Source organism: Bubalus bubalis, chromosome 3 (assembly GCF_019923935.1).
Source record: "Bubalus bubalis isolate 160015118507 breed Murrah chromosome 3, NDDB_SH_1, whole genome shotgun sequence".
NCBI classification, from domain to species: domain Eukaryota; kingdom Metazoa; phylum Chordata; class Mammalia; order Artiodactyla; family Bovidae; genus Bubalus; species Bubalus bubalis.
Genome location: NC_059159.1, coordinates 84,808,380 through 84,822,620, shown reverse-complemented (window position 1 = coordinate 84,822,620; position 14,241 = coordinate 84,808,380). Strand labels below are relative to the sequence as shown.

Here is a 14,241-nt window from a genome sequence, read left to right as displayed (position 1 = left end):
GCTCACTATACAACCCTCTGTATCTGAGATGATGGAAAGTGCTCATAGCTGATGTCTTAAGTGTTTCACCTGGCCTCCTGAGCCCACAGTTGACTCTCCCCTACTGTTCAGTGTGGTTATCCTGTCACAGTCACCAGACCACAGATACTTGAACTCCTGTTGGGAAGCACGTTGCTACCAACCCAGAGCCAGAAAAGCCAAGTACTATCAAGAAGCGCTCTCTCTTTTTTAAACAGTTTCTTTCAGCTTATCCAGAACTATTGATTGCAGAGTGAGGACCCAGATACTGACCTAGATACAACTGATTACCAGCTCTAAAGGGTGGAGAGGTAACTTTTTAAAAAAATAACCTTTTTTACTTTATTTTGTAGGACTACCACAAGGCTTCAGACCTTCTATGATGGAAATCATTCCTGTGCCAGAGGAGTGTGCCATATTCCAATGGCTGAGCCATTCTGCCCTAAAACAAGAGAGGTTCGTAATCTTTCTGGAAGGTGCGCCAGAATAAATCATGAGGGCTTGGGGTGGCATCTACAGACAGATTAGTTGGCCAAGCATGTGGTCTCTCTTCCCCTCTCTAGTTTGATGCTTACGTAAGGCTTTAGGAAGAGTTGTTTCCCTTTGTTAATAATCCCTCTACTACTCTCAGTCATCTATAAGCTGAATTGCTCAAATTTGCAACCTGCCTTTTTTTTTTTTTAGTAAGTTTTGATTTTAGTGTCAGGATACCTGGATACCTTTTAAAATAATTTAGACAGCATAATATGGAGTATACACTCTGGAACCAGATTTCTTAGGATCAGGTCTTTATTCTTCAACTTAGTTGTTGCTTGTTTCTGGATCAGAACCTTGGACTCTGGTTTCCTCATTTATAAAATAAAGTAATGATAACATATTGATACCTCACAGGACTGTGAAGGATAAAAGAGTAACTTATAAAGTGCTTTGAGTGATGCCTGTCAGTTATAAGACATCTAGTGACTGGTAACTGCTTTTATGAATTAAATTATTAATAATCTATAAATAGATTGGCATCATTTGCCTTTGAGCTGAGTTTGACTTTTCTTGTCCAGCCTCCTCTCCTCTCCAGGATTATAGTAAGATCTCAGGACTGTAGAGGCAACCCTTACAAAAGCCAGTGGTGGTATAAAGAAAGAAATCCTAGCCTTAGCTTTCAGAGAATAAAAATGGCTACCACAATTCACAAGTCCATCCATGGTACTTTTCTTATAACCCCAAAATTTGAAAGTCAGATGCCACCTAGTAGGTCGGAAGTACTGTCAGAAGCAAACTGCCTAGTAAAATCTTACTAACTTAGACAGTACAAATAACTAAACATGTTACTCATTCAGATAATTTTAACATGTGATGTGAAACACAGATTTATGTTCAACCTTGCATAATCATGTAAAACTAGCTTCTTTACAAGCAAAGCTGCTGCTGCTGCTAAGTCGCTTCAGTCGTGTCCGACTCTGTGCGACCCCAGAGATGGCAGCCCACCAGGCTCCCCTGTCCCTGGGATTCTCCAGGCAAGAACACTGGAGTGGGTTGCCATTTCCTTCTCCAATGCATGAAAGTGAAAAGTGAAAGGGAAGTCGCTCAGTCGTGTCCGACTCTTAGCGATCCCATGGACTGCAGCCTACCAGGCTCCTCCATCCATGGCATTCTCCAGGCAAGAGTACTGGAGTGGGGTGCAGCTAGAGTGCCCTAAATAACCGCACCCTGGTCTCAGAAATCCAGAGTCCAAAGCCAGGCATTGAAGGGAGCTATTTCAGATATATCACTGCATGTTTATTCTTTGTGACTTCTGTGAAAGCATATTTTTAAGTAGGCGTTTAGATATACATTTGAGCCTTGAACAACATGGGGCGTGGTTAGAGGCACTGACCCATCATGCAGTTGAAAATCTGAGTATAAATTTACAGTTGGCCCTCCATATCTGGCAGTTCTGCATCCAAGGATTCAGCCAACCCACAGAGTGAACAGCATTGTGGCATGAATCTATTGTGAAAAAACATATAAGAGTACACCACACAGTTCAAACCTCTGTTGTTCAGGGCTCAACTGTATATGTTCCTGGGTAGTTATCAGCAGAATATATCAGAATGATGTTGGTCTTCACCTCTGAAACACAGATCTGTCCACAAAATAAATGTGCTCTCCAAGAGAACTTAGAAGTGTATAATAACATTTTTGTCCACTTCAGATTGGGAGAAGCTTGGAAGAAATAGACTAGTGAGAGAATATGCATGTTAATAGTAAATCTGAGGTATTGCCCCAGAGATTTGGGTACTAGGAGTAGAGGTGTGTAAGGGAAGTGCTAATGAGGTATTCAGAGTACATGTAAATGTGGTGGCTGAGTGATAGTTTCCAGTAATAAATACAGTTTGGCCTCTTTTGAGACTGAATTAATTCAGCTATTATTAGTCTAGCCAAGCTAAGGACCCTCACATAAAGATTAAGAGTGCTAGGGAAGGCAGTTTAAGAAAATGGGGAGGCGGGGAGAGGCCTTCACAATATTATTTTATTCTTATATACCCTAAAAGGGATTTTAAAAATACTATCCAAAAATGTAAAGAGTAGATGGTGTTGCCCCTCGGTAATTATCACTTAAACTTGCAGTATCCTTGTGATCTTTTGTGTACTGACGACAGATTGTAAGATGAATTGTCCAGTGGCAAGCAAGGTACATAATGGTTGTACTGTATCTTATCATTTGTGTTAAATATGTGTGTGTGTGTATATAAGGGGCTTCCCTGGTGTCTCAGTGGTAGAGAATCCACTTGCAATGCAGGAGACATGGGTTCAATTCCTGGGTCAGGAAGATCCCCTGGAGGAGGAAATGGCAACCCAATCTAGTATTCTTGCCTGGGAAATCTCATGGACAAAGGAGCCTGGCAGGCTACAGTTCATAGGGTCGCAAAGAGTCAGACATGACTGAGCCTCTGAGCGCTCATGCATGTGTATATAAAAGAGATAAATATGAAAATATTTATGTGTGTGGGCTGCCGTCTATGGGGTCGCACAGAGTCGGACACGACTGAAGTGACTTAGCAGTAGCAGTAGAGTGTTTCTGGAAAGCTGACCAAAGAACTAGGAACAGTGATTTCCCATGGGGAAACTGAATCCCTCGTACACCGGCAGAAGTCACAGAATAAGAACCTTTGTGCTGTTTACATTTTGTACCATGTTCAAGTATTACCTATTCAGAAAACAGTGTCACTTCTAGTCAAAAAGTAATCTGAAACAAATTTCTTCAAAAAGTCCTGACACATTAAAAAGACCTCTCAGGCTGGAGCTGTATTTCTGGCACCTTACAGTGGCATTATCTGTTTGTGTGAGAGTGCCAAGTGCTGCTTCAGGTGGCAAGCCCTCAGGGTCTGCCACTGGCTGGGCCATGCCCATAGCCTCCACTTCCTCCTCCCCAGTGTGGCACCCACCCCAGGGTGATGGTGAAGACTTACATGCCATATGCCACTGGCTTGCGAGACTTGTGATCTTCCTTCATACATCTTTAGAAGCACTCTGAAGTTTGGCCAAGACAGACAGCTCAGTTATTTGGGACTTTTAAAGACATTTAATGAAGACAGGACTGAGCTGGTTATACCTTAATTTTGAAAGGGGGTGGGGACAGCAGGGGAAGGAGTGATTTAATAAAGCTTATTATTTATAACTTCTGCTCCTTAGGAAACAGTTTTGATTTAGCATAGTCTTATTTTCAGCATGTACAGGATAAATAAACATGCTGCTGCTGCTAAGTCGCTTCAGTCGTGTCTGACTCTGTGCGACCCCAGAGACGGCAGCCCACCAGGCTCCCCTGTCCCTGGGATTCTCCAGGCAAGAACACTGGAGTGGGTTGCCATTTCCTGCTCCAATGCATGAAAGTGAAAAGTGAAAGTGAAGTCACTCAGTCGTGTCCGACTCCTAGCGACCCCATGGACTGCAGCCTACCAGGCTCCTCTGTCCATGGGATTTTCCAGGCAAGAGTACTGGAGTGGGGTGCCATTGCCTTCTCCAAATAAACATGATGGAGCATCAACTAGTCATTGGCTAGGGCTTGTCACGGTTCTAAATTTAGAGTTGCCAAGGCTCTTACTAAAATTCTTTCTTCTATTGCCATAGCACAATGTTATTTTTAAGGAAATAGGTTAATTTGCCTGTGTGTTTCAGACATGTGCAGGCAAGACTTTGGCCTAGATTGGAGCTTTCTATTGACTTTGAGTCACTCCATTTTGTATATATTAACCTAGGAACTTTGACCAATTACTTGGGAAATGTGTAAAAGCTGCCAGTGTTAATAATTTGAAGAGGACTTCCGTGGTGGTCCAGTGGTTAATAATCCACCTGCCAATGCAGGGAACATGGGTTCGATCCCTGGTCCGGGAGGATTCCACGTGTCGCGGTGCAACTAAGGCTCTGCGCCACAATGAGCGAGCCCACGCTCTAGAGCCGGTGAGCTGCAACTACCGAAGCCTGCACGTCCTAGAGCCTGTGCGCCATAACAAGAGAACCCACCTCAATGAGAAGCCCAGGCACTGCATTTAGAGGAAGCCTGTGCACAGCAACCCAGACCCAGTGCAGCCAAAATGATTAAAAAAAAATAATTAGAAGACCAGTTAAGCACTTATATATTGTGTTGGGCACTCCTTGCCATTTATTCCTTGGAAGTGTTGCCCAGTCGTGTCCAGCTCTTTGCAGTCCCAATGACTGTAGCCCACCAGGCTCCTCTGTCCATGGGATTCTTCAGACAAGAATACTGGAGTGGGTTGCCATTTCCTTCTCCAGGGGATCTTCCTAAGCCAGGGATTGAACCTGCTTCTCCTGCATTGCAGGCAGATTCTTTACTATCGGGGTCACCAGGGAAGTGGAAGTGTATTCCTTAGCTCGTTTAATCTTCACAGTATCTCTGAGTTACATTATTACTCCCATATCACTGATGAAAAAACTAGGACATAGGGAAGTGAATTCTTGTCAGTACTTTAACAGTTAAGTTTAAAGGACTAACTTTTTTCAATTAAACAGGAATGTTTAAGCACAGAGTAAGAGAAAAATGAAATTAGATTAAATATACATTATTAGACACTAGAAAAAGTGATCAAACTTTTAAATAATGTTTCTAAACTCATATATGGCCTTGCCTCTAAAGGGATGCCAAGATAAGTTTATCTCTGGATAGAAGAAATCAGCATAGCTGCATTCTGTTTTTTATTGTATGTCTTTAGAGAGGCAGCAGGCAAAGAGATATGAAAGCACCTTCTACCCCAAAAAAGCTTTCACAAAAGCCCTCAGGTTTTGTATAGAAGAGCAATGAGAATGAGTTTCTCAGGAGCTTGGAAACTTTACCCTGCACATCTCTGAGACGTGGATGAGGAGGGCACCTTGTGTAGCTTTGAAGTTTAAGAGCTCAGACTCAAGCCCACATTCACAGTCCATGATAATCTATTAAAGCAGCTAAAAAGTGAGATTAAAGCATGTAAACAAATGCCTGGTGAAAAGAAAAAGCCCAGTGTTTGCTCTTATTGCTGTGAGCTAGAGGTTGGGTGGGACAGAGCATTATGTAAATGGATAGGGAGCTAGGAAACTCCCTTCTGTAATCACCCAGGTTCTCTTTGAGGGCCTGCAGGTACTGGGTATTTATAGTAAGAATCTTTTAAAGTAGCAGGGAATAAAAAATAAAGCTCAGCTTCTGTTTGTATGTTTTGAGTTTGGTTCTTTCTGTTCTAGGTCCTCATAGAGACTGCTAAAAAGCTAGGACTCCGGTGCCACTCAAAAGGGACAGTGATCACCATTGAGGGACCTCGTTTCAGCTCCCGGGCAGAAAGCATCATGTTCCAGACCTGGGGGGCAGATGTTATCAACATGACCACAGTTCCAGAGGTGGTTCTTGCTAAGGAGGCGGGAATTTGCTACGCAAGTATCGCCATGGCAACAGATTATGATTGCTGGAAGGAGCATGAGGAAGCGGTAGGTGGAATCCTCTTTGGTACATGTATGGCCTGGGTTTCCATGTGCCATGAGAGCCAGTGACAGAGTGTCTTAACTTTTTGTTTCTATTACATTAGTTCCAGAAAGTGCCTTTATACAAAGTTTTAAAGTCAGCTTTGTATATATTGTCATTAGGTGTTACCATATTTTTTTTCTGTAGTTCCCATTGGAAGAACAAAATCTTCATAGAGAATGAAAGGACACTTAGGCAAGGATCAACAGGGAAGAGTACATTGCAAACATGTAGGTGTGTTGGGAATCTTACTGTGACTCAGCCCTTACATTACAGATAAAGACTCTTGGTTATAAGTTCTTTATGCTCCTGTTTATTATGTAGCGGGGAAACCTATTAATGTACCTCTTCCTGGTAAGAGGATTCTGTATTCATGTCTAACCTGCCATGGATGGGTACTGTGCTTGGTATAAAAATACAATAGCAGACAGACAAGTCCATAAGGAGCTAACATTCTGGGTTTTGAAGGAACTGGGTAGAGGTCAAACAAACCAGTGTGAGAAGGCTTGGGGTTATATAGAAATAATGTGGTGGGATACAGAAGTACGTATCGAATGGGCCCAACCAAATACTTGACATCCAGGAAGCCTGGCTTAAGTGTGATGGGAAAGAGGGCCATGCTGGAGAGGTGAGGACGGGGAAGAGGGAGGCAGGGCCATGTAGACTATGTAAGGATTTCAGATGGGAGGTCAGTGAGGGTTTTGAAGCAGAAAAAACATCAAGATCCAGCTGGTATTTGAGGATAATGGGCCACTGAGGTCAGGCTTCCAAAACAAATATTTCCTTTATGGAAAACTTCAAAACATCTACAAAAGTAGAGTTTAGTGTAACGAACACCCCAGGTGCCCATCACCCAGCTTTCCACAATCATCAGCCGTGCCAACTCTTGACTTATTTATATGCCCCTATTCAGTTTTCTCCCCACTACCCTTATGATTTTGAAGTAAATTTTTCTAAAAGACCTCTCTCTTAAAAATAATTTTTTTAAAACCACACCACCACTGTTGTACAAAAAAATTAGTGATATTAATTCTTTAATAAAATCAAATGTCCAGACTTGTCACATTTTCCCTCCTGTCTTATCATTTTTAACTGTTCAAATCAGGATCCCTTATAATCCACACATTGTATTTGAATGATAAGCCTCTTAAATCTTTAATCTAATATTCTCCTCCCTTTTCATTCCTTGCATTTTACTTGAAGAAACCAGATCATTTGTCTTGTCATTTATCTCATCTTAAAAAGAGAAAAGGACAAAACTGCAGCCAAGAAATTTTGAAGGAGGAGTATGGCAGTGGCTGTTCTGGACACATTTAGGGGAGGTGACATCTTCTCTAGGGGGACCATAGCTCCATCTCAGAGCAGCTTGTTTCACCATCCAGTTTCATGTAAAACAGGCTAAGATATTCTAGCTGCCTCTCCATCCATGGGTATGGAGTTTAGGTCATGGATGAACACAGATTCTTTGAGGACGTTTGTTAGTTAAGAGATTTGCAAATCCTGACCCAACGCTTTGGTCACCTCAGGGGCAGCTCCGCCTCATGATGTTGAGAAGCTGCTTCCAATTAATAGGAGACTCCAGCCTCTGCCACTCCCCGAGAACAGACTGCTTCCTGCCTGTGGCTTTCTGCGTGGTCTCATAACATTTGTCTCCTTTGCAGAGCTAATGGTGCTTTCATTTAGTAGGCCACATGAGGTTTGGAAAACAGTCAACTGGAGCTACTTCAGTTAAAAGCAAAAAAACTAAGCTCTGTGTAAGTGGTAAGGCATGAAGGCAAATAATGTTAAATGCCACAAGGAAAGCATAGACAAAGATGGCATCATCTCAGTCAGCTATGTGTGTCATTGTGCTTTAAACCAGATGTGCAGCCTGGCACGGAAAAAGGTTCTAGAGTTGCCTAACCCCTTCTTCAAATTCCCATTGTTCTTTTTACTTGTAATATTGGGTGACTTATTTAACCCTTCCACATGAGTGGGGGGTGTTAATTACATTTCTGACCTTGTAGGATTACTGGAAGAATTAAACATGATAAATACGGAGCCAATAGTATAGTACTAGGGCTTCCCAGGTGGCACTAATGGTAAAGAACCCGCCTGCCAATGCACGAGATATGAGACACAGGTTCGATTCCTCGGTCAGGAATATCGCCTGGAGGAGGGTATGGCAACCCACTCCAATATTCTTGCCTGGAGAATCCCAAGGACAGTGGAGCCTGGTGGACCACAGTCCGTAGGGTTGCACAGAGTTGGACACGACTGAAGTGACTTAGCACACACAGTATAGTACTGGCCCCTAAGAGGGTTGTAGTCAGATGACAGGTGTGATGGAATGGTGGAGGGATGTAGTTTCCGAAGAAAACTTTTGAGATTTAAGCTGGATGTTGACCAAGTGAGAATTTATTGTGAGAAAGCAGAAAGGATTTTCTGGGTGGAGCGCAGCAGCAAAAACACAGAGGAAAAGGAGGTTAGAATCTATATAGAAATAGCAGTCACAAAGTATGAGGAAAAGAGTAAAATATAAGGTAAATCTCTTGGTTGTTTCACGATGCTGCAGTTGACGTTTCCTACCTGGCAGGCACCCAGCTGGCCGCCTCCTTCTGCTGTGATCCCTCCCACAGTGATGGCACTCCTCTCTGTTACGGTGCTTATCATTTTGTTGTAAACACATCTCCATATTGTGGGAGGGGTCTAGGAAGGAATATGAAGGTATAATCATGGTGCCCCTGAATCTTGGGTTTCTTCTAAGCATAGTTAAGCATGACAAGTACTCTTTCTGATCATCTGTCTTATACTCAACTTCCTTCAGCTTCCTTAGGAAGCAATTTCAGTCATACACAGAAGCAATGGGGTAAGCTTCCGTGAATCCAACTTCAGTCATAAACATAACAATTTTAAGCCAACCATGTTTCATCTACATGCTGATCCATGATCTTATCTGTGAACATTTTAGGAGACATCTAACATAACCACATTGCTGTTATCACAGTCCAACAATAATTCCTTAATATATCCAGGCAAAGTTCAATTTTCTAGTTATCTCAAGTAGCATAAGTGATTTTTTGCTTCCAGGTGTTCTTAAAAGAAACCAGGTCATTTGTCCTATAGAGTTTCCCACAGTCTGAATTACTGAAATCATCTCCTTAGGATGGTTTATCCAGTTTCACAGTGTTCTATACTTTCTGTAAATTGGCAGCAGGATCCAAAGTTTTGATCTAATTCTGACATCATAATCCACAAGGAAGCTCATGAAAGTGGACTGTTCGTTTGGTTTGGGTTTCTGGTTTTGTGATGTTAACAGCCCATCCATTAATTCACTGGGACTATAAAAATGGTGATACTTTGATTCCATTATTTTTATTAAAGACTTCTCTAAAGGGAAATGTTCTTATCTTCTGATTTATCCAGTATAGCAACAGTTTTAAAACTGGAATCCATTCTGTGGACATGAGAAGAGCCACAAGCTTTCTAAGCCATGCCAACACATTATACAACTGAAAAGGTTTCTCAGACACCATGTTGAAAACTAGTTGTGCTTTTCAGAGATGTCATTGGATTTCTCTATGACCTCTCCCCTAATAAATGCAGAACTTGGGTTCAAGTTCTTGGGAGTAAACTGACTTCAACAGATCAAGTAGGAACTCAGAAAAAAATGTTCTGTGAAAAGCAGTGGAATTTTAAATTGCTGATAATGTCCTGTGCTGTTGTTTTTCTAGGTTTCAGTGGACCGGGTCTTAAAGACCCTGAAAGAAAATGCCAATAAAGCCAAAAGCTTACTTCTCACTACCATACCTCAAATAGGATCCATGGAATGGTCAGAAACCCTCCAGAACATGAAGGTAAGTATCCTCTCCATCTGCAAGCAGACACTTCCATAGACTCTCAGCTGCCCTTTTCTCTAATTTGCATTGGACCCTTGGTCCATCTGTTCATGCATTTTATACTAGACTAGATGTTTTCTACATGTTTTCATGTCATTTACTAGCATACTAACCATAAATGGAAGAGAGATATATTCTGGCTGGTAATGCAAGAGCACTAAAAGTTGAGGTGAAGGAGTTTTATTATCTAGTCTATCAGGTTCTTGACACTGTCCTGCTTTGCAGTGTATCCAAAAATTTTACTTCAGAAGATTGGTAGTGTTTGCTCTGTACACGTATTACACTGCAGACAAGGCTGTTTTCTCTTTGGCTGCTGCTGCTAAGTCACTTCAGTCGTGTCCGACTCTGTGCGACCCCATAGACGGTAGCCCACCAGGCTCCCCCGTCCCTGGGATTCTCCAGGCAAGAACACTGGAGTGGGTCGCCATTTCCTTCTCCAGTGCATGAAAGTGAGACGTGAAAGTGAAGTCGCTCAGTCGTGTTCGACTCTTAGCGACCCCATGGACTGCAGCCCACCAGGCTGCTCCATCCATGGGCAGATCTGTGCTAAGCACTGGCAGCCTTTAAAGCCAAAACACTGGCATACAATACCAAAATGGTGCCAGGGACTGTCTACTTATAGTTAATGTTGCATCAGACAAATTAAGATAGTAATAAACATGTGGAGGGTTGCAGATTGGCAGCTTTTCAACTCTAGTATTAATTCCCAGAATATGATTTGAACTGATTGCTGAGCTCAGATGTGTGGTTTTTATCTGGACCTCTTGTGTCTCTTGATTAACCACCTTAGATAATGGGTTGGCTGAAATTGATCAGATGTTACATTCACCTAGTATCCAAAGAGGGTAGCCAGCATATCCAAAGGTTTCCTAGAATACATCTCTACTCTTAGGTCTTAGAGTTGAGAGAGGGTTTGAAAAGTTGATAAAAGCCCCTCTCAACCTGAATAGCCACCGAGGAACCCTGGAATGACAGCCACTGTTTTAGTGTGGTGACAGTACTGTGGTAGTAAGTGACTGCCGACTGCTGGGCGTGGAGGAGCCATGATTTGTAGTTTGCTGACTGCCATGGTATAAATGCTCTTGCACAGCCCAGTTCAAGCTATCAACATGAAGCCACTGGTAAGCTGGGAAGTGATATACATAATGAGTTTTTACAAAGCTGGTACAAGCAGGCTCCAGAAAACCAGTGTAATAAAATGTCTCTCAGCCTTGAGGACTGGCAAAGCCAGGAATACTGGCATTTTGTACTCTGTCTTCCCTGCTGCTGCTGCTAAGTCGCTTCAGTTGTGTCCGACTCTGTGCGACCCCATAGACGGCAGCCCACCAGGCTCCCCCGTCCCTGGGATTCTCCAGGCAAGAACACTGGAGTGGGTTGCCATTTCCTTCTCCAATGCATGAAAGTGAAAAGTGAAAGTGAAGTCGCTCAGTCGTGTCCGACTCTTTGTCCGACCCCATGGACTGCAGCCCACCAGGCTCCTCCGTCCATGGGATTTTCCAGGCAAGAGTACTGTCTTCCCTACTAGATTTTAAATCCATAAGGAACAGGAAACACATCTGTTGGTTTCAGCCTATCTACTCAGGAGATAAATGTTCTTTAATGATAGGTCCTTTCCCTCATGAATTATTTCATCGTAATTGAAATATAGGCAACTCTTTTTATATGGATGAAGAAAAGGGGAACAGAAAATCAGTTCTAGGAATTGGAGAATGTCACTTTAAACTAGAAACAGTTACATCTGGTGAAACGTAATGAGTGTAATGTGACTGAACAGTATGACTTTGGCTTATCAAAACAAACACAGTGTTGACTGGCAGGAAATGTGATTCATTCTTTTGGTACTGCTGAGGCTGTTACCTGCTGGATGGGATGGTGAGGTTTGGGGTTTGGGTTTTTTTTGGTTTTTTGTTTTTTTAAGGTTTCTGATCCTTGGTCAGAATTTGACTAAGCCAATTTGACCATAGCCCCTTGAACTTTCAAAGATAATTTGTCAAAGAATAAATTTATTATTTCAGCTTCATTTTTAAGTAAAAATATTTGGATAGCAGATTGGTGTTCTCTATTCCTTCTGTGAAGCTTCTGAAAATGTGTGTAAAACGGCATTTTTTAAGCAGGTTAATATGTGTAGAAGAGAGAAAATGAAGAATTGCTACTCTAGACAAAATTAAGAATCATGGCCTCCATTCTGTAACATATAAGGAATACCACACTAATAATCCCTTATTCCAAGGCAGTATTTTCGGTTCTCTGAATACTGAAGTGTGTATCATTAATTCACTAATTCATTTCAGAATCACTTAGTGAGCACCAACTATATGTCAAGCTATGGTTTACACAGATATGTAAGACGCTGTTATGGAGAAGCTCCTAGTCTATTTGGAGATACTCGCATATTAAAATTTCAATGACATTTTTCAGCAGAATAAGACAAAGGCTAGGGGTTGGTGTATAAAATATGTCCCAGTGGATGTAAAGGGGCAGGGGTGGAGATAAGTGAGAATCAGAACAGTCCTCTGAGATAAACATTCTAAACCTCACTTTACATGAAAGGAGAATGAGGAACGAACAGTTAAAAAAGAGTTATGCTCAAAACTCCATATGTGGTTAGTGATTATTATACTTTCAGTGAACATGAGACTTTTCTGGAGAGTTTATCAAGTATATATATCCCATGAGTCCTCACTTTATAAAAATCAAAGTGAAAATAAGCACTCCAGGTGATTATCATGCCCCCAAGCATGAGAATCCCTGCCTGTACTAATTGTTTGATTAATCATAATCTGTGCCTACTTCCTTTCAGAAAATGGCCCAGTTTTCTGTTATGTTACCAAGACATTAAAACAGCATGGCTGCCCAGGAGACTTTGAAATTCCAGTCCTTTTGGGAATTCCTGCTTGAGAAAACATAGAAAAGATATACAGCTTTCATGCCCTTGCTGCCCAAGAAAGAAGTGATAAGACATTGCACTCATCAGAGATGCCTTCTCAAAGACTTGGACTGCTTCAAATAATTGAAGGAAAGCAAATTACACTTCCAGAAAAGAAAAAAAAAAAAGAAGACGCCTTTCACCATTCCCCTATTAAATTTGTAACAATAAAGGTAGTCAGTAATATTCCTATGCTGCCAAGGAATTTGAAGAAGAAAAGCTCTTAGACTATTTACTGGTGTGACTGTAAGTTGGTATAGTCTTTTTTGAGGGCAGTTTGGTAAAATGTATCAAAGGCTTAAAAAATACTCTTTGTGCTGGTTAAACTCCTAGGAATTTATCTTTAAGGAATTATCAGAGATACATATAAATAATTATGAATAAAGAAGGATGTATAACATAGTTATCATAGCAAATATTCAAAACAATCTGAATATCTAACAAATGGAGGTAAATCATGGTCAAGCTCTTAATTAGATTGTGAAGCAGCCAACTGAACATCATAGCTTCACATAATGTACAAAAGACATTGTTGCTGTATAATATAGAATGAGGATATGTAAGCATTTTACAATACTGATTTTGTTTTAAAATTCTACATAGTTATGTACAAAGAATAGAAAGAAATATATGCACTCTTCTGTTACTGTATTTGCGAAGAGGGATACTGGATAATTTTTTATTTTATTTTTTCCATTTCTTCACATTTTTCTACAATGAATATAATCGAATAGTGAAGTTTTAGAAATAAAAATGGGCTTAAAAAGATCCAGTTCTTGAAAACCCACTGTTTTTGGTAATGCAGCAGAAGTTAAAATGGCACTGCTAAGAGGAGTTCTGTTTAAGTTCCATCTTTATATTGTTAAAAAGACCATTAATGACTGTATGGTTAGAACAGTATTTGGGTTTGCAACAATGTGAGAAAAGCTGAGTGTTTAATATGGAGCTAATCTTAAATTCTTTAAGAGACCATATACATACATTATAGTGTGTGAGATATTTTTAAAACTGATATTTGACTTTTTGTTTCTACACCTTTTCATGATTTGATGAATTATTTTACATGAGTTGAGTTTTTTTAAATAAAAAAATGGAAGCTTCTTACTGTTTTTTATTCTTAATTTTAAAGGAATGTGGTTTGTTTTCTTATCAGAGAGAGATCATTTTTCCCTCAGAATTACTCCTCACTGTAGTCTGTTAGTCAGTCCTTTAGTAATGTATATCTCTTGCCTGTTTAAAGAGAAGGTAGAATGTGTTTATGTCTAAGGAATTGTCTTCAAGATAATGAGCTGCTAACTGTAAATAATAAACCAGTTACCCTTCAGCATTAATACAGAGCTGTTTGGGTTACATGTAAGTATGGCTCTTGGACTCTGATGCAGCATTTCAGCTCTGTGCATGAGACAGCCACAGAGGATGTGATGAATCTGAACCCAGGG

General features: G+C 41.0%; 1 protein-coding gene across 1 annotated transcript in view; it reads left to right on the top strand.

Annotated features, from left to right (window-relative positions):
- The window catches only part of LOC102405993 (methylthioadenosine phosphorylase), a 46,952-nt gene extending 33,049 nt beyond the window's left edge, over nt 1-13,903 (top strand). Inside the window, exons 5-8 of the mRNA XM_006067054.4 lie at nt 372-474; nt 5,725-5,964; nt 9,712-9,834; nt 12,677-13,903. Coding sequence (XP_006067116.1) covers nt 372-474; nt 5,725-5,964; nt 9,712-9,834; nt 12,677-12,715 — 505 coding nt within the window. The 3' untranslated portion in view covers nt 12,716-13,903. The remainder of the gene's footprint in view (nt 1-371; nt 475-5,724; nt 5,965-9,711; nt 9,835-12,676) is intronic.
- The last annotated feature ends 338 nt before the right edge of the window (nt 13,904-14,241 follow it).